The sequence below is a fragment of the Diorhabda carinulata genome, chromosome 9, assembly GCF_026250575.1.
Source record: "Diorhabda carinulata isolate Delta chromosome 9, icDioCari1.1, whole genome shotgun sequence".
Taxonomy (NCBI): Eukaryota; Metazoa; Arthropoda; class Insecta; order Coleoptera; family Chrysomelidae; genus Diorhabda; species Diorhabda carinulata.
The window spans coordinates 1,399,776-1,418,870 of record NC_079468.1 but is presented as its reverse complement, the minus strand read 5'-3'; the positions used below and the strand labels follow the sequence as shown (position 1 = coordinate 1,418,870).

General features: G+C 29.7%; 2 protein-coding genes across 7 annotated transcripts in view; one reads left to right on the top strand and one right to left on the bottom strand.

The window, feature by feature from the left end:
* The first annotated feature begins 361 nt into the window (after positions 1 to 361).
* LOC130897958 (protein phtf) lies at positions 362 to 10,536 on the top strand. Of its 4 annotated transcripts, none has more exons than XM_057806952.1 (10): positions 362 to 570; positions 792 to 937; positions 988 to 1,202; positions 1,262 to 1,527; positions 3,715 to 3,847; positions 5,298 to 5,595; positions 7,667 to 8,021; positions 8,896 to 9,220; positions 9,276 to 9,512; positions 10,346 to 10,536. In XM_057806952.1, exons 1-10 carry the CDS (start codon positions 545 to 547, stop codon positions 10,493 to 10,495), a joined length of 2,151 nt encoding a protein of 716 aa, XP_057662935.1. In that variant the 5' UTR covers positions 362 to 544; the 3' UTR covers positions 10,496 to 10,536. The 4 variants fall into 4 exon arrangements, with proteins under 4 accessions (XP_057662935.1, XP_057662933.1, XP_057662934.1 ...); XM_057806950.1 differs by having other exon boundaries at positions 368 to 488; positions 782 to 937; XM_057806951.1 differs by having other exon boundaries at positions 368 to 493.
* A 1,574-nt stretch (positions 10,537 to 12,110) lies between these two features.
* Positions 12,111 to 19,095, bottom strand: part of LOC130897935 (sushi, von Willebrand factor type A, EGF and pentraxin domain-containing protein 1) — a 64,348-nt gene continuing 57,363 nt past the window's right edge. For all 3 annotated transcript variants that reach the window (XM_057806920.1, XM_057806922.1, XM_057806921.1), the window contains 3 exons: positions 17,144 to 17,493; positions 16,755 to 17,080; positions 12,111 to 12,983 (listed from right to left, as the gene is read on the bottom strand). In XM_057806920.1, the coding sequence (XP_057662903.1) occupies positions 12,952 to 12,983; positions 16,755 to 17,080; positions 17,144 to 17,493 (708 nt within the window). In that variant the 3' untranslated portion in view covers positions 12,111 to 12,951. The remainder of the gene's footprint in view (positions 12,984 to 16,754; positions 17,081 to 17,143; positions 17,494 to 19,095) is intronic.

Here is a 19,095-nt window from a genome sequence, read left to right as displayed (position 1 = left end):
ATGTACCAATGTTTCTTATTTATATATTCACCCTTCAACTACTACGAATATAAGGTAATAAAAGATTAATTGTGGAATTGGTTGAGATGCTACAAATATAGCAAAAGAAATCAATAGTCATTATACCAAAAACTTTATTTTATTTATTTTACAAAATTATCTGATAATATTCACTGTATTATTTATAAAAATAACACTTTAGTTTGATACACAATAACGGTATGAAGCTAATTATCATTTATTCTCAAGTGAATCAAAATACATAATGAAGTTTTTTATCTAATAGTAAAGAGATTAAATTATTTTGATTTTGAAAATCATTCCATTATCAAATCGTTATATTTTATAGTTCTATGACAATAATGTCATTAACCTCTAACCTTACTTTAAGTTGCCAAATGATATCAGCTGATCCGAACTCAAATAATTTTTCAAATTTTGAAGAACCTTATCAAACAGAGATGATATGTGTTTCAGCTTTAATACAAGTAACGTAATTTTATTGATAGAAATAGAAACATACTAAATAGAATAATAACTTTCGATGGGTATTGATTTTATTTTTACATGGTTAGTAAATTTTCTGATACGTAGTCATTGTGTAAATAAAAAAAAACTTTTTAGCTAATGCTTGCGTAATTTTTTTTAAAAAGAGAAGATTGTTTTTATTAATAAAAAGTAGGCACTTGTAGCAAACATTTGACGTATATTAAAAACTCGCAGGTATTTTGATGTGAATTAAAAATTTAAAAGTTATTTTGTTTTATTTTAATGTTATCAGCTTATTGTAGGTATCAACAAAAAATTGGTGCGTACGATAAACAAAAATGGGAAACTCAAATCGAGGAAAGAGAACAAAGAATCAACGGATTAAATCATATAAAAACAAGATCAGCTAAACCGAATTTGAATTTTATTGATCTAGATTTAGTGAGAGGTAATTTGTTTATTTCATATTATCTCGTGTCTTTTTCATTATTTTTGCAGGTTCGTCTTTCACGAAAGCAAAACCTAAACATGGTTTTTTTAAAGTTACCAAATTGGCTACCGTTAGATGTCTGTTTCTCCCGTTTTATGGAAAATGGTGGATAGAGCAGACTTCCAAATACGTTTTCATTATTTGTTTAATGATATACATTCTCCATATTATTAACATTGCGATTTATTGTACTTACGCTACAATTAGTGAGGTTTTTCCAGAGGTAAGTGAAATATTTCATTAATATCATTTTTTTCTATATTAAAAAAGATTTTTTTCCAGTCGTTATCTTGTATGGAAATATTTATTCCGTTATTATTATTGTGGATTATGTGCTTAATACATTCGCAAATAGTGGCAACTAGTTCTGGTACTGAGATTGAAAAAGCGCGATTGAAACATGGACAGATCAGAAAGCGTCTTCATATTAAAAAGAAGAAGAAACAAGAATTACAAAGCGAAGCAAAAATTAAACACGAAAAAGTGTCGAATAAAATAGAAAAAGAAGCAAACAAGAGAAGTGATTTATTAGATTTTAGTCTTAAGAGGTACGTTATAAAAATTTTTCAATAATTTCCAGTTTAAACTTTTTTGACATCTGGCAACATTGTAAACATATATTTGTATGATTGCCGTAGGGTTAGAGTTTGAAACTTAACAGTGTTGCCAAAGTTTTGTTCAAATAATCTTGGATCCATCTGAAATTTTTGTGGAATTGAACAAAATATTAATATTTTTTGTGAGAAATTTCGAAACTAAGGGTTTAAACTGACTGAATATAACATAAAAGCATTTTTTAACCATCAACGCAGAAATAATAGCTAGAATATGATAATCCCTTCAATATTAAGGGAAGATCAGGATAAAATCGAGACAAAATGAAGGATTTGATGAAAATTCTGAACTGAAGAAGAACTGAAGAAAAATTGAAGGAGACATCAAAATAACGGTTCAAGATGAAATAAAGAAATACCAAGAAAAATTAGAGGACAGCCAAGGAAAAATGAAAAAGGCAAAGAAAAATAGGAGAGAAGCCAGAACTGGAAGAGGCCAAGAAAAATTGAAGGAAAACCAAGAAGAACTTGGAAAATGCCAAGAATTTAGAAAAAGGCTAGAAAAACTGAAAAAAGGCTGAGAAAAACTGGAGTAAAGCCAAGAAGATTGAAATAGGGCCAAAAATTAGGGACAAGCCTAAAAGAAAAATTAAAGGAAATATCAAAAAGAACTGTTCTAGATGAAATGAAGAAATGCGAAGGAAAATCAGAGGACAGCCAAGGAAAACTGAAAAAAGGCTGAGAAAAATTGAAGAGAAGCCAAGAACTGAAAAAGGGCCAAGAAAAATCAGAGGAAAGCCAAGAAAACACTGAAAAAAGGCTGAGAAACATTGAAGTAAAGCCAAAAAGAACCGAGAGAGGGCCAAGACAAATTGGAGAAAAACCAAAAAATTGAAATAAGACCAAGAAAAATCAGAGGAAAGCCAAGAAAAACTGAGAAAGGGGTGAGACAAATTGGAGCAAAGCCAAGAATAACTAAAGAAGCACCAAATTGAAGGCAATTCAAGGATAATAAATAAAAAATTGTGACAATTATAGAATTAGATAAAATACATCGAGAAAAATATGAAAATACCAAGAATCTTATATCACATGATGTAAATTAAATCAAAATTCTGCTCATATTTCAATTTTGATATATTCATTCCCACAATATCACAGTATGACGATTTTCGCGTACTGTCCGGTTTAAACCTGAGCGTGTGATCGTAGCCTTAAGACTTAATATATGAATTACGCGTTAGAAATTAATCACTAACCAACTCAAGGACACTTAATCACCTGTATCAATTAAAATTAAAGAAATTAATTTTATTTCTATGTTAATAATGATACCTAGCGGGAAATTGTTATCATAATTTGTTTTACGACAATTTTCCTTCGAAATTTGATTAGTTTTATAGTGAATAAGATGTTTTTCGACGTTTAAACGTTCTAAGGTATGAAATAACGATTAATAATTATTTAAATTAATTAATTTATCAATTAATTAAACATATAGGGCATTCCGAAACTTTGACGTTTATTATATCAATATGGCCGCCGGGAGGCAAACATAACCTCTTTCATTCATCAATTAGGGTCATAATAACTGCATTTATGGCGAATCCCATATGAAATCTAAAGCAAAATGGTTCCGTTGTTGGGTAAATTGAACCATATCACCATTGAACCATTAAAAAAACTGTAACTTTCAACAAATCCATACAAAACTCACAGAACAATATTATTTGTTTGCCTCCCAGCAGCCATATTGTTTTCATTTTGACAGCACGTTGGAATTTATGTTCCCTATCGTTAGAGTTAATAGGATGTGACGTCACAACCAACCGCCGTATTGTTTCGTAGTACAAATATTCACATTAAATCGTTAGTGTGTTTTATTTTACATTTTTTTTGTCGCAAAGTTTTCTATTTCAATGAAAAAATTACACGAAGTTACAAATCACGTGACCTATTACAACGACATAACCTTTATCAACGTTTCGTCAAAAAATTGCAATCTTCAAGTTTCAATGTTTTGATCTACCCCTGTAGATGATGAAATAATAGGTGTATTTATTATTTATCATAATGTAGTGCATTCTTCTTATAACGATGATCGTTTTTTAATTTTTCAATTCTAAGAAGATAATACGTATAAAATCGTATTGTATACAGTTTCACGTTGTGAGTTTTCAGTAAACAAACAACGAACTCGAATCATGACGGCTGTAAGGGGCTAACCGAAAACAGATTAGACGGTTATTGTAGCACTGATTCAGAAAGTGAAACAAAACCGGTATTTTCTAATAGAAGAAAGTCAGTTCCATCGGTAACGTACTTTTTAATTACGAAAAAAAAAAGATTTTTTGTATTTTATATTGTAGATCGGGTTTTCTAGGTTAGAATCTATTTGATGCTGTCACGATACTTGACATTATTTAGTTATAATATTAATTCAAGGAGTAAATATATTTTAATTTTGAGTTTTTGACACTTATACTTATTTGGAGGAGTTTAGAAAGATTATACAATTTCTACATTGCACTTAAATCAAATATTTGACGTTTGAGATTCCAAATGTCATCGAAATATCTCGATAAATAATCGATATAAAGTTTTTTGAAGGTTAATAGACACAATCGGAAAGTGACGTCACGGCCGCCATATTGTTATAATTCACTTTCCAAATTATGTGTGTTTCTCTAAAGTGTTTTACTGCAGTATAAGATGGTAATGAGTTTTGTACCACACTATAAATATTACAGTGGGAGTTTTTTCCCTGGTCACATGTTTTCTTCCTTAAAGAAGCGTGAAATTAAATAAAAAAAAATGGAAGTCATAGTCAAGTCTAAAACCCTTAATAATAATTGTATCCGAACGTAAATATATTTTACAAATAATAAATAACGTAATTGGTGATACTTACGAGGGATTTTTTTTAAAGAAAATACGAAATAATCAGAAATCACTAAACACATAAACAATCGTCAACGCGGTTAAAATTTTGGAAAGTGAATCCTGACCTGTTCTAACAATGGCGGTCTGTGATGGCAACTCAATTAAAAATTAACTTTACCAATATTTCAATTTTTAAAATTTTAAACCACTTACAAACATTCCTAAATTCGATTAATAATTGATATATAAATAAATCAGACAGTTGATTTTCGCCGGACAAGCGACAGCAATACACAGTCAGTTTTTCAATAACAACATTCATGTAGTATAAATGATTCTATTTTCATTAAAATACACTTAATAATTCTAATTCGATTCTAAATAGCAGACGTATTAGCTTTGTTCTTGTGACAATTCAGATTCGATTTCGAAACTTTATTACCATCGAACACAGAACTGTTACAACTTGCAGTTCCTAAACCGACTCCAAACAAGACCCGCTAACAAAGCTATTTATTATATCAAGAAATGTAGGAAGCGCTGTTGTCAGATTTTTATTATGCGTAAACAAAAATTCTTTATTTTATATAAGTATATTGTGAATTTTATTAGTTTCTACATAATCGTGTCTCATAGTAACATGGCGTATTTGAAATAAACTATACAGGGGTGCTTCCAAAAGTAGTTATAAACACTCGTATCAATAGAATAGCATTATAATGACTAAAAATTTAATTTTTGAAACAATAATTATATTGATTGGATCGATTTAGTGCTGGATTGTATAAAAATGTTTATACTTTATAAAATACAATAAATTTTTTTTTATTAATTGTGTGGTGGAATAAATTTTGGTAAATTTCGAGAAAATGTTATTTTAGGTAACTAAATCTAAAATAACGTTTATTCCGACGATTAGTATAACTTCGCAAGATAGTAATTGTGAAACTGACGAAGAACCGGCTTTATCGTCTCCCGAAATAAAGTTGAATGAAACTTCTTTGGGCGATCTGACGTCGTCGGCTACCGATTGGATGGGTGTGACGACGAATAGTGATTGCAGCTACAGTTCCGACATGGAAAATTTGACTGATAGTCAAATCGACAACGAAAAAGATTATTCCGTATACGATAACGATATAGCTCCAACAGCTATATTGAATCCACCATCTGCCAAAGGTAATTATTACATATTCTACTAATACAATGTTATTTTCGATTTTTTTTTATTTACCAACTTTTTTATCATTTTCGAAAAGTATTCTAGTCAAACGAAGAAGTATAATTGAGTATAGACCGATTTTCATAGTCTTGAACCTCATCAGTATAGTTTATGTGCTAATTCGTTTATATTTTTTAAGTAAAATGACTTAGTTTTAACAAGTACTTTTGAAATTACCCCCGTATCTTTTATTTTAAATACTATGTCACTATAATATACGAATTTGAAAAAAATGATGATTTAATCATAATTCAATGTTTATTTATTATATTTTTTCTAATTACTAAAATTAGTATCTTATTCAACTACCACGAAACTAAAACTATTTTAGTTAGACATAATAAAAATCTGACAACAATGCTTCTAACCTTTTATAAGTAAGAAAATATGTCTTACGGAATTTTATATTGGTGATATTAAAACTTAGTACACTGTTTATACTGTTACTACTACACAGACATGATTACACTGTACAAGTTTTCGAAACGCACTTAATAAACATTATTATCAACATATATATTTTCAAAATATTATTTATTCACAAAGAAACGTTTCTCTTTAAAACTGACATATCGTAAACGAGAAGTTGTAAAACAATGATGGCTGTCGGAAATCAGCTGATCGAACTTTTATTTCGAAAAATAATTTGAAAAGATTATCAAAAGTTAACGTTTTTGTTTGAGAAAATTTAGCATTTTTTTTTTAATTTTCTAATAAATATCGTGATTTTGAATTATAACTTTCCACATTAATCGCTGGATTTGTATTATTAACACATATGATTGACACGCCCAGATTTTCACTAGTAGACTGTCAAATATGTATATACATTGAATAAAAAGTAATTATTTACTTTATTATAAAAAAATCTTGGGATAACTGGAATTTATCGCCAAATAATTTATTAGGCATTAATTGAATGGTTAAGACATCGAATAAAAAGTAAATCAATCAACGAAAGTTTGACGTCCAAGATGGCCAATGTATAATGGTGGACGGCAATATCCGCTTTACCATAGGCGTGCTATATAAAAATTATTCTGTAGCAATTAATATAAAAAATTAACAAAATTCCAAGGACGCTTTATAATAAAAAAATATTTAAATTGATTAATAACTCTTACTATTACTATTATTTGTTTTTTTATGAATTTTTATCTTCTTAAAATTATTCATTACGTGTCTTGACAATGTATTGGCCTTAATTTTGAATGAAATAAGTTGTCCTCATACAGTTTCGCTAAAACGTGATTTTGCTTTTTAATTTTTACAAGGATTCATAAAAGGAACTAAAATAGGTGTTACTGTCCTATATTATGACCTTGGAAGAAGTTTATCTTTGTTTTCAAAATAACTTAATAGATGTCGGTTGAACTATGATAATTAAATATACGTAAATCACATTATCACATACAGAAAAAATAATTTTCATAAAATATAAAATGTTTTTTCAATTTCTTTTTGAAAATTTTATCTTACTAATTTCATTATGTTACGCCTATGTCTTAACCTTGTCGATTATCGGAATAATAAATTTTTTTTCACCATTTTATATATTTAAAATTGATAATAGCTAAAGTGAATAAAGAAAAAGCAATTTACCTGTGAAGAGTGATTTATTTTTAAGAATGTAACTGCAAGCTACGTAACTGTAATCTAATTACTTATGTTTTAACACCCAAGTCATTATTCTAATTAATTCTAATGGTTACCTATATATGTACGAAACAAAAACACAAAAAATAGTTTCAAAACCACCATAAAATTAAAACCAACATGTAATCTCCAACAATCAAACTAAAATGTTCACGATTTTTTGTTCCAAGAGTATAAAAAAAACGTCGCGGTGTTGTCAGATATTCGAAAATAAATTAATAACATAATACAAAAATACTTTCAATTACAATTTGTTCATGAAAATCGAAACTATTCTTCAAATAATAGATACAGGGGTACGTCGAAAAGTACTTGCAATCTACAATTAGTATTGTATATACAACATTGATATATTTTTTTCAAATGTTTTAGTGAGTTGTATAATTTGGGAAAAGAACGAAATGAAAACTGCGGATTTGTCTATGTTAGAAATAAGTTCTGTGATTATAGCAAAAGTTGATTCAATGCCTGAAAGTAGAGATTATTTTTATATAGGGTTAATGATATCGTCTCTCTTGGCGTTTCTACCGGTGATTTGCAAAATTTTGAGTACGTCGTCTGATAGTTTTGTAGAATTTAAATATTTCGTCGAAAATTTGTACGTTAACGTAACTAGATCTTTACCCGATAATCAACAAACTCTGCTCATGTTACACAGGACAATGTTAGGAGAAGTTATTTTACAATGTAGGAGATGGATTTTGTCCACTTTCGAAGGGAACATTTGGTAAGTAAACTTAAATTAATTTTTTTTTATTTTCAACTTTTTTATAAAACTTATGTAAGTAACATATTGTTTTTAATTTTCAACTGTCAATTTTTCTTATACAACTTTAAAAATAATTTTCTTTTTTGTTCGGATTAAATAACTTTTATATAATTCAAATTTACATAAAACTTGGCAACCCTGTGATCAATTCTATCGATATTGAACAACTTATAGCTTGGCGGGGAGGATCGATTATACCAACTGTCGAGATATAAATTTAACTATACGCGACATTGCCAAATCTTACACTATTTCCGATATATTTGGATTTTTTCGTAATATTGTTGGAAATAAATAGAAGTCAGGGCTCTCAGGATTAAAGTGACTAATTATTTCGTTATACAATGTGTTTAGTAGGATCTATTCCCTTTGAGAATGAATGCTTAGATTGCATAATTGTTCTTATAAAACCAAAACTAAAATCAATTTTTTTTATGAAAAATATCAATGTAGGTACGTAATGCGAAATAATTTCTTCAAAATATTATTTTTTTTAAATACAACGCATTTCATTTTCAACTGTTACTTAATTGGAATTTCTATAATGAAACTTGGCAACGCTGTAATACGTTCATTCCATGAATATAATTCTTTGAAGGTTACAGCGGAAGTTACTAAGTTGAAGTAAAGATGTTGCCAAGTTTAACGTTATTCTAACATATTTGGAAATAATTTTTTCAAATCAAGATAATTTTTAAGGATTTAAAACAATTAAATAGTGTTTTTTTTAATTAACATTCAATAAGAAAATAATTCTTATTATTTGATGATATCATAGTTGATTATAAAGAAAATTAAGACATGGGCGTAACATACTTTCCTTACCTTATAGGGAATACGTAGTAATGGCAATATCGCTAATACAACGTTGGGTATTAGCTTCAATGATATTTTTTCTACTAGCCGTCGCGGAAAGAACGTTCAAACAAAGATTATTATACGCTAAATTATTTTCTCACTTGACGTCTTCGAGACGAGCTAGAAAATCCGAAATACCTCATTTTCGATTAAACAAAGTGATAAATATCAAAACTTGGTTGTCAGTTAGATCGTATTTGAAGAAGAGAGGTCCCCAAAGGTCCGTAGATATCATCGTGTCTACCGCTTTTATTGCTAACTTGTTATTATTGACGTTTCTTTGCGTCGAAGTTTTGAAGGTTAGTTAATTTTCCATTGACCACCCTGTATATTTTGAACTGTTATTATTTCCAGGATACAGTATTATTGTCTCAGTATTATCTTGAAGCGCTTATCTGGTGTGTGGGCTTAGGGATATTATTACTGAGGTTTATGACCTTGGGTACGAAAATTAATAAAAAGTACAGGAATCTTTCTGTATTGATTACCGAACAAATAAATTTGCATTTGCAAATCGAACAAAAACCGCATAAGAAAGACGAGCTTAACGTTGCTAATAACGTTTTAAAACTTGCCATAGATCTATTAAAGGTAAGTAAAAATCATTTTATTTATTTTCAATATTTTGCTTTCACTTAATCAAAAATTGTTCATTCCACCAAAATTTGTTACGAGTTTGTTTCCGTTTCACAATAAGAGTCAGTCCTGAACTGTTCGTAAGTTACGTTCGTTGTTGCTGAATCGAAGTGACCATCGAACTGTAAAGGTGCTCTTGCGGTCGGTTCTCGAATGGTTCCTAAATCACACCCGCGAACAAAGCTGAGTTTAATTTTGACAGTAACAACAAAGTTAGTTGAAAATGTAGAAAACAGAGTGGTTTTAGTTTTTATTGATTTTTAATTGGATAATAAGCTGTTATGTTAGTCTTAGAAAAAAAATTTTATCTAGTGTTCAATATAATCTTAGACGTAAACGAAGGTAATTGAAAATTGATGCAATAAATTAAATGAAACAAAAGTGTGGTTAGGAATCTTTATTTTCTATAATTTACATTCTAGTTTTGCCTTTCTCATTTATAAGATAATTATTAAACTATTGGTTTTATCAAAATTTCACTAAAAACAAATATTTATTTAAAATTTTACATTAATATTAAAAACAAAACACAATAAAATGAAATGATTTTCCTGATAAATCGTCTTGATGTTAGGTCTGCTTTGAAACGAATTTTCGTATCAAAAGAGACATAAAATCAAAAGTAGTTATCAAGAAACATATATAAAAAGGTCTAACAAAAAAAGTTGGAGAGATAAAATGGTTTTGATGATGTTTACTTACCGTTTAATTTTGATAATACACAAGAATTTCCCAAATTTGATTTTAACGATAACAGCGTTTTGGAAATTATGAATTTTCGTTTCTAGGAGCTGGAAAATCCTTTTAAAATATCGGGTCTTTCTGCGAATCCGATATTATACAATTGTACAAAATTGGTGATCCTTTCTGCGTTATCCGGTGTGTTTTCAGAAATGTTGGGATTCAAATTGAAATTACACAAAATTAAATTAAAATAAACGAATTAATCTAGACAATTTACCAAAAAAAAAGAAGAAAACGATCTAATTTTTAAACCAGTATAGCTGATATTTTATATCATTAGAAATTTATTATTAATTTATTTATTGTTTGTTAAAAAATGTTTTTATTGTGAAACATTTTAGAAGATATTATTTTTTGTGGTTTTATTGAATGTACATACAGCTGAATATCTATGCAACTTGAAAACTTTAAAATATACTTGTTCAACACCGAACTTTGTTTTAATTTCTTGTCCTTTATCATTCAAATGGTTATCCAAAAAGTGAATTTACCACCACCAGTAGGATCGTGAAAGAATCCTTTTGATAAAAACTGATCGTTTTTAAACTTTAAATTTTTGAAAAATACAACATTCACGGCGTTCTACTTATCTTTATGGAAGGTAAACATTTGAAGTTTCACCATGCCAGAATTTTAGGGAAAAGAATGAATTCTCACTTTTTTTCTTCAAGTACATACGTCAGGTTTGACTGTATTTGACCCTTCTAGTGATTTATCAGCAAATATATTAACAATCCCAAACATAAAGTCCAGATTTATCAGCAAATCCCAAACATAAAGTCCAAAGAGTAAGATAGTTGGGGTATACTAAAAGTACGCTGGGAAAAAGATTTGCTGAAAGGGCCATTGAAGAAGGGAAAGGAGGTACAAGAAGGACCAACGAAAAAATGGTTGGATGCAGTTTTGAAGAATGTTAAGAGTGTGAAAAAATTTAATTTTCTAAATGAAGAAACGTCAAACCAAATTCTCGGTGGAGTTTCGGCGTTTTTTACCATCCTCTGTATAGCCTCGACTTAGTTCTAAGCTATTTTAATTGGCTTTTAGCATTTAAAGTCTTCGAGGTACAACCGTATTGTACTGTACTCGATCTTCTTTTTCTTATTTCAAAATTAAATCTTCAAACATCCCTCGTAGAGATTAAATTTTGTTATGAGCATGGTGGGTGCGTGAAATAAAGCGAAATACTCATTATAAATTATATTTCTCAGTCATTCTTTTAAAAAATATGAAAAACATTCTTCGTACGTGTCCAACCTATCATACAACTACTTATATTATAAAAAGTTTGAATATAAAAATATAAATTTTATATTAAATTAAATATATAAAATGGTGGGGAAAATAACGGAATTAAAGCATGCTTTCGTTGTTTTTTTGTTACTGTACAAGTCGTATTTGTAAAATATATTAAAAAATAGACCAATTTACCTTTACCGAAAAATTCAAATTCCTATGAAAATAATTAAAAAAACAAAATTTGAATCAAAATATTAAATAAATAATTCGAATTTATATAACTTGATGTTCTAATACAATTTTTGTAAATAATTTATCAAGTATTTGATATCAATTTGAAAAAAAAAATGGTTATACATAAACTGGTCTCACTTTTACCTATTAAATATAAATTTTTTTTTTCGTGAATTTATTTAAAAATTATGCTAAAAGGTAGCATTGAAGTAGAGAAAGTATCACAATAAGAAATTTTCACCCTTACTTATTGTGTAAATTTTGAATATTTTTCAAAATTCATAAAAACCAGACACCAATTTCTCGTTTGCAAACTTTGTATATTTAAAACTGTGCAAGTTCATTAAAAAGTGTATTTGTTTTTCAGATTATAATATAATTGTTGGTAAATTATACTTTTGATAAAGTAAATTTTTTACAGTAGATGGCGTATACGTCATCAACTACTTATTATAATTTTTTTATATTTCGTTTTTGAAAAAAATAATTACCACGTGGGAAATATTGTATTATAACCTTAATCGTATTCAATTTTAACATATTTAAAATAAAAATTAATCAGAATTCGACCAAAGTTATTTTTGTTTATTCCATTTACAAATTTCAACAACATACCATCGTAATTCCATAATTTAAAAAAATATTCCTCCTGGAAGTTAATTTTGAATAATAAATAGCAGTTTCACTGGGATTTCAATAATCATAAAAGTCATTTTAGATATAAATTTTTTAAAAAACAATTTTGTCAGTGGACGTGTCAAACCGTTAAAAAAACTTTACATACAATAAATAAAATATAAAATGAAGTAAAAAGTATTAAATTGATGATAAAGTGCTTAATAACTGAAATTTCGCACTTGATTTAATTATTTTACCATGACTGAAAAGTAACTTCCCGGAAAATATCAAATTCTTATGCCCACAAATATCTCGAATTACAGAATTACAATTTATTTTTATATATATATATATATATAAATATACATTACAACCTAAATCAACAAGTAAAAAAAGTTTCGTGTATATTACAGGGTGTATCTACTTTAAAATATATAAATTAACATTTATAAATGGTACTTACATACTTCACACATTCGTTATACGTAATTTTACATATTCACTAGATATTTTTTTTATTTGCTACTTGAGCATTGTAAAGATACATGACCAGATTTTTTGTTTATTGACCTTCACTCTCACTGTCACTTTTATCTGAAACAATATTAGTAGTATTAGTAATGTCACCAACATCGAAACTATTTCAATATTCATAATCCACAACAACCTGATTCAAAATTTATATATACGAAAATTATATTTGAGGTTATGTTCTCCGAAATATAGATAGGAATAGATTAAAAAGATAAGTATGAGTATTAACTCTCAAAAAGTGCCCTAATTTCGAGGAAAAGGTTAACAAATTGTGAAATCCTTGAAAATTTTTTTTCTGAATTTTAAAAGACGGAAGGTAGTAGGGTTCTCGATTAATGCATTTAGCTTAGTTAAGTCAAAATAAAATGAAAATGAAGAATAAAATTTTTCGATATCTCGCTTCGTTTTCGAGATATGGATACATAATCCACGCAAATATTCCAAAAACATATTAAAAAGAACAGATTGCTGAAGCAAAATGGGCTTTCATCACTCCATGATAAATATTCAATAATTTTTTAGAAAAAAATGGCAATATTTTGAAGATTTCATCGTTAATTAAATGTAGGAATATGTTATTTGAGCTTATCAAGCAAGAAGTACGAAGATGAAGCCCCAGTGGTGTTAGGTTTTTTTGATTTTAAGTATTGATATCTCGAAAACGAAGCGAAATATCGAAAAATTTTATTCCTCCTTTTCGATTTATCTTAGGTCAATTTACAAAATGGCATAGCCAAATCTTACTCGAAAGATCAGTTTTCTTTATTCAAAAATATATGATAGAACTTTTTTCCCCCTTTTGAAAGGTTTAGATGTGTAAAGTTCGCAATTTTCAGCTTACAGGACTCTAAAGGGGTGGGGGGTAACTTTCTTACCATTTACAATAGCAAAAAATAAATTTGAAACTTGAAATTTCAAGTTATTCGTGTAGGAAAGTTTTTTTTTTAGTAAAATATAATAAATGAAGATGTTCTCGTTTAGAATACTTGAGCATAATTTAATATTAACTGGATTAATTACCCTAGACATAAATACACTTGGAAACTAATTGTTTTTTCTAAATTTTTAATTGAAAAACAAAGGAAAATAAAAAAAATAACTAGCTTCTTATAATAACAATATAAACGAAATAAAGTTAATACCTCACAAATAATCTTCTCCCACTTTAATTATACACGTAACGATACAAAATCACTCTTTCAATCACAATAAAAATATATTTGTGTTTCTAAATCTTCTTGATTTTAGGTCTCTTCTGTTATAAAAAAAATCTTATAACAGAAGAGATCTAAAATCAAGACGATTTAGAAACATAAACATATATAAAAGGTTTAAGAAATAAGAAATAAAAATGTTTTAAAAACAATTTCCACTAATCAACAGAAATAAGTCACTCGTACTAACCATGTTAACGATGTAAACAACAAACATATAACTGACTAAGACTTTTGTCGTAGAATATGGCGGCCATAGAATTTAATATTAGTGGTAATTATTTCATCTATTTCTATGGAAATATACAGTAGTATACCAGCAAATGATAATGACGTCATGAATCTAACGTCATATTAAACTGATAAAGAAAGTATCAATTTATAAACCTTTTACACACTAAGATACTTTTTCTTCTGGTTATTTTTATCTAATATCTTAAGTTTTAAACAAAATTAAATCGTTTTTCCGAAAACCACAGATCTAATTTGATTATAGGTTTGAATCGGTTTACCCTAACCACAGAACGTACCAGAGGTATGTTCTATGACCGTAACTGGCAAACTAACAAGATGGCTTTGGTTTTTAATAAAAGTGTCAATTGTCATTTCGTTTTATCATTTAAGTCAAGTTCGAGGTGGATTTCACATACTAAAAGTACTTAACGAGAGAAAAATTGACTTATCCATTGTTGGAGATAACCAATTATGGAGAAAAAACATGTGAAGGTAACAGAAAAATGAAAATGTTAAGTGGAAACTTGAATTTCAAAAAAAGTTATGAGTATATATAATTTTACACAGATATTGAAGTGTTATTATTATTCCTTATTTTAATTAGTGTATTTAGAGAGGTTGTAATTCGAAGAAAGATTTAAAGGATTCAAATTTCAAGATAAGTTTTTACCTTTACGTTAATTGGATTTTATTATCTTTAGTCGAAGCTCATGCTAAAAGCGAATGAAAAATAATGTTGAGAGATTAATTATTAGATATAAAGCGTTAGCGATTAAATTCATGCATCTAGATTTATTTTAAAACAAACCCAGTGATAAAATTAATTCAATTTTCGCCTTTTTAACCGATTCCAACTAATGCAATTAATAATCTATTTGAATTTCTTATCGATGAACATTACATTATCCCAAATACCATAATTTTAATAAAAACATTCAATTTTCATAGAAAAAAGCAAATAGTACCTCTATAAATGTTCTACTAGACTAAGAAAGCTTTTTATTTATTATTCGACACCCTGAATATTCGAAATTTCTTTTTTTTCCAAAATATTTACAAAACAAAAAACAAATAAGCAAACAGGATTGAATAGTGATGTATGGATTTGCAAATGTGTTTCTACGATTGTAAAAAAAGCATGCTTGAACACAAACTATTATAAATACGAGTTGTGATCAAAAAATACAATGAAAAATATATTTATATAGTAGTATATATTTCAAAACTTTTGGAACTCAAATAGAGCAATGGGAAGAATAAGAAGAGAAGAAAAAGAAGAATTAGAGATAGAAGAAACAGGGAAATATATAAAGACATAAAAAAAAATTTTTCAAGAACAGTTGATCCGCATAGGATGAACTTTAACAAGAGAAGAATTGGAGGATGAAGGAGAATTATACGATGATAGAAGGACAAGAGAGGAAATCGAGGAAGTGGAAGAAGTGATAAGGAAATTCAAAATAGGGAAAACTTGTTAAGGTGACAAGGAAAAGTAGACAATAGAAGATATGAGAATGGAAATATCAAGAAATGCAAAATGATGATAGTAAATTGAAAAAGAAAACATGGGGAGGATTTAATAATTGAAGGATAGAGAAAAAAAGAGGGATCACTTTTGATTCGTTTTGAAAGAAAACGAAAAAATAGATATAGAGATAAAAAAAACAATTTTTAAGAAGAAAAAATAGGTGAAGACATAACAATAAAAGTATACAACAACGTTAATATATGGAAATTAAATAATTATAAAGATCAAAAAGACACAGAGTAGAAAAATGGAAACGGAATGAGGTAATTATGGAAAAGCTCAAACAGGAACCAAAAGGGAACAAAAGAGTTGAAAGATGAAGAGAAGAATGCCGAAAAGAGTAATCAAAAGCAAAAAGACACAAGAAAAGAGGGAAAGGAAAACTTGGTGACAACAGAAAGGGAAAAATAGTAGCAAAGAATCGGAAAGAGTGAAAAGGTGAATGAAAATTGGAAATACATAATTCCGAAGCTCAAACAGGAACCAAAAGGGAACAAAAGAGTTGAAAGATGAAGAGAAGAAGGCGGAAAAGAGGAATCAAAAGCAAAAAGACACAAGAAAAGAGGGAAAGGAAAACTTGGTGACAACAGAATGGGAAAAATAGTAGCAAATGATCGGAAAGAGTGAAAAGGTGGATGAAAACTGGAATCGCATAACTCTCAAGCTCAAACGGGAACCAAAAGGGAACAAAAGAGTTGAAAGGTGAAGAGAAGAAGGCCCAAAAGAGGGAAAGGAAAACTTGGTGACAACAGAAAGGGAAAAATAGTAGTAAAGGATCGGAAAGAGTGAAAAGGTGGATGAAAATTGAAATCAAATATTTTTTGATCACTCAATTATTATCATTGTTATCATTACCTTTTTTACCGTTATAGGCGTGCCGTTTCAGTCTATCGTATAGATCGTCCTTCGTACCGTATATACTGGCGTTCGATCTCGCTAAACTATTCATCTTTCCATTGACCCCGTTATGTAAACTTTCCTTCATATAAGTTTCGTTATAAAAATTCGGCATCTCCCATCCGTCCTCTTCGTCGTCGTAATAATGGGCGTAAGTCGAATGGTGGCTGGGAGCTATGCTTTCGGCGTAAGGCGTCGGGGCGCCGTAATAGAAATTGACTTGAGATCCGTTTTGATCCGTAGCGGGGGTGAGCAGTTTTTTCGGTTCTTTCCTTCTGCTCGCTCTGAAAACAAAATCGAACACCATAAAATTCGCGTAAAAAAATAAAAGAGAGATAAATTGTTACCTTGCGCAGATCATCCAAATCAATAATACGATGAAGATGATTAGGATGACGGAAGCGGCTATTCCGCCTACTATATAAGCGAACTCGGATTTTTCTCTACAGTGTTTTCCCGTGAAACTTCCTATACATCTGCAAGACGGTTGACCGGTGATGTCTTTGACGCAAGTGCCTTCGTTTTCGCAGAAACCGTCGCACAAATCGAAGCAGTATTCGCCGGTTCCGTTGAAACCTGGTTTACATTCGCATTTGAATTCGCTGGTTTCGGGTATGAGGAGACAATAGGCGTTCGGATCGCAGTTCATTTCTTCGCCGTTTGTCTCGCAAGGATTAGTACACGCCGATTTGCTAGTCTAAATAAAAAAAAAATAACATATAATCTAAAATATGTAGATTCCTCCTAAAGAAAACAGTTTTTCTGGGGTTTTCGTATCCCAAAGTGTTAGTACTAATCCTTCGAGGTACTCAAAACCTTGAGCAGGACGTTCGCAGAGGAGTTAATCTGCTGTTTCCATAGCTTGCTCGCAAAATCTGCAATCACCGTCGTCTTAAGGCGGATATTTCACTTTTAAGAAGACTAATCGCCAGATTCATGTCGTTTCTGGTCATCACAACTTCCTCGCTGATACGGTAATGAACCTTTTGGATTGTCTTGGACGCATAGAGTGTTTCTCTCGTAAAAATCCCATCTCTTGAGGAAGACACTGGTCCTAAATATGGGGTCGTGGCTTTCAGAGTACCGCGCTAGTTTGAACTTGCACTGAATAGCTTTCAGGACCTTCAAGGGCGCGTGACTAACTCAGATAGTTTATTGTGACCCATGATGGCGGTCATTAATTACCACTTCCAATGGAATCTTTGTCCATATTACTGCGCATTTGGTCACTGCTTTCTAGCGGTTCTAAAATTCTTAAGTGACCTGTCAGATTTCATAGCTTCAATTCTAGTGTCTGGATTAGTCCGTAGGCGTCGCCAAATGCTTCTTTATTCACTATAAGATGAAAGGGAGGCAATTTCAGCAGCGTCTTTAAGGTTGTGGTATGATATCCGGACAGATTAGCCTGTGAATCTTGTTCAGTTTTTTCTGAGATGTTTTTTGTTCAGTTTTCGAGCATCAGACCAACGCCGCATTTGTGATCATGGGTTCAATGACTTTTATTACATTTTAAGCTCAAGTCTCATCAACAAGACTTGTCTGGATGTTTTATCCATGATGATTCCCGGATATTTTACTCATTGGAAAGTATCAAATTTTTTAGTAAAGTTGATTCAGAGTCAAGTTATTACGAATCAAAAATATTTTTTCCGTTAGAAGTTGAACAAAGACCTTTTGCGCATAATCTGCCGGTTGAACAATCTAACAAATTGTCAAAATCAGCTGATGTACATGCAAAAACGACCGCCGTGTGGTTTGTGAAGTTATTTGTTGAATTTTGGACCTTGTAATTCCCAGTTTTATTGCGAAATAGCTTCTCAAAGTTGTCATCTGAAGAAGTACGAAATTTCTGTATTTTTGATGCTCCTTGGTCTCCATAGTAGACACCGTAAACCTGACCAGAAAATCGTAATTGGTTGATCAAAGACCGTTGAGCACAAAGTCTTCCAGATAAATCCACTAAAACCTATCAAAAGCCGATGAAAAAGCTAAATAAACTCTCTGGCTTGGACTTGTTAACGCCACTAAGTAAACTGTGGGATTGTCCACGGTTTCGTCTTTATTTATTCACTAACGGCATTCCGGATCATCCGTGATATCTATAGTATGTAGATGGTGACTTGTATGACCATTTTTGGTAAAAAAATTAGTCATAAGACGAATTTCGGTTTCAAGGAATAGCTCCACACATAGCCCTCTTAATGGATCCACTAAAAACTCTCAAAACCCGATGAAAAGGCTATTTAGACACTTGTGCTTAAGTCTATTAAGCTACGAGACTTGCCCAAAAGTTTGAACC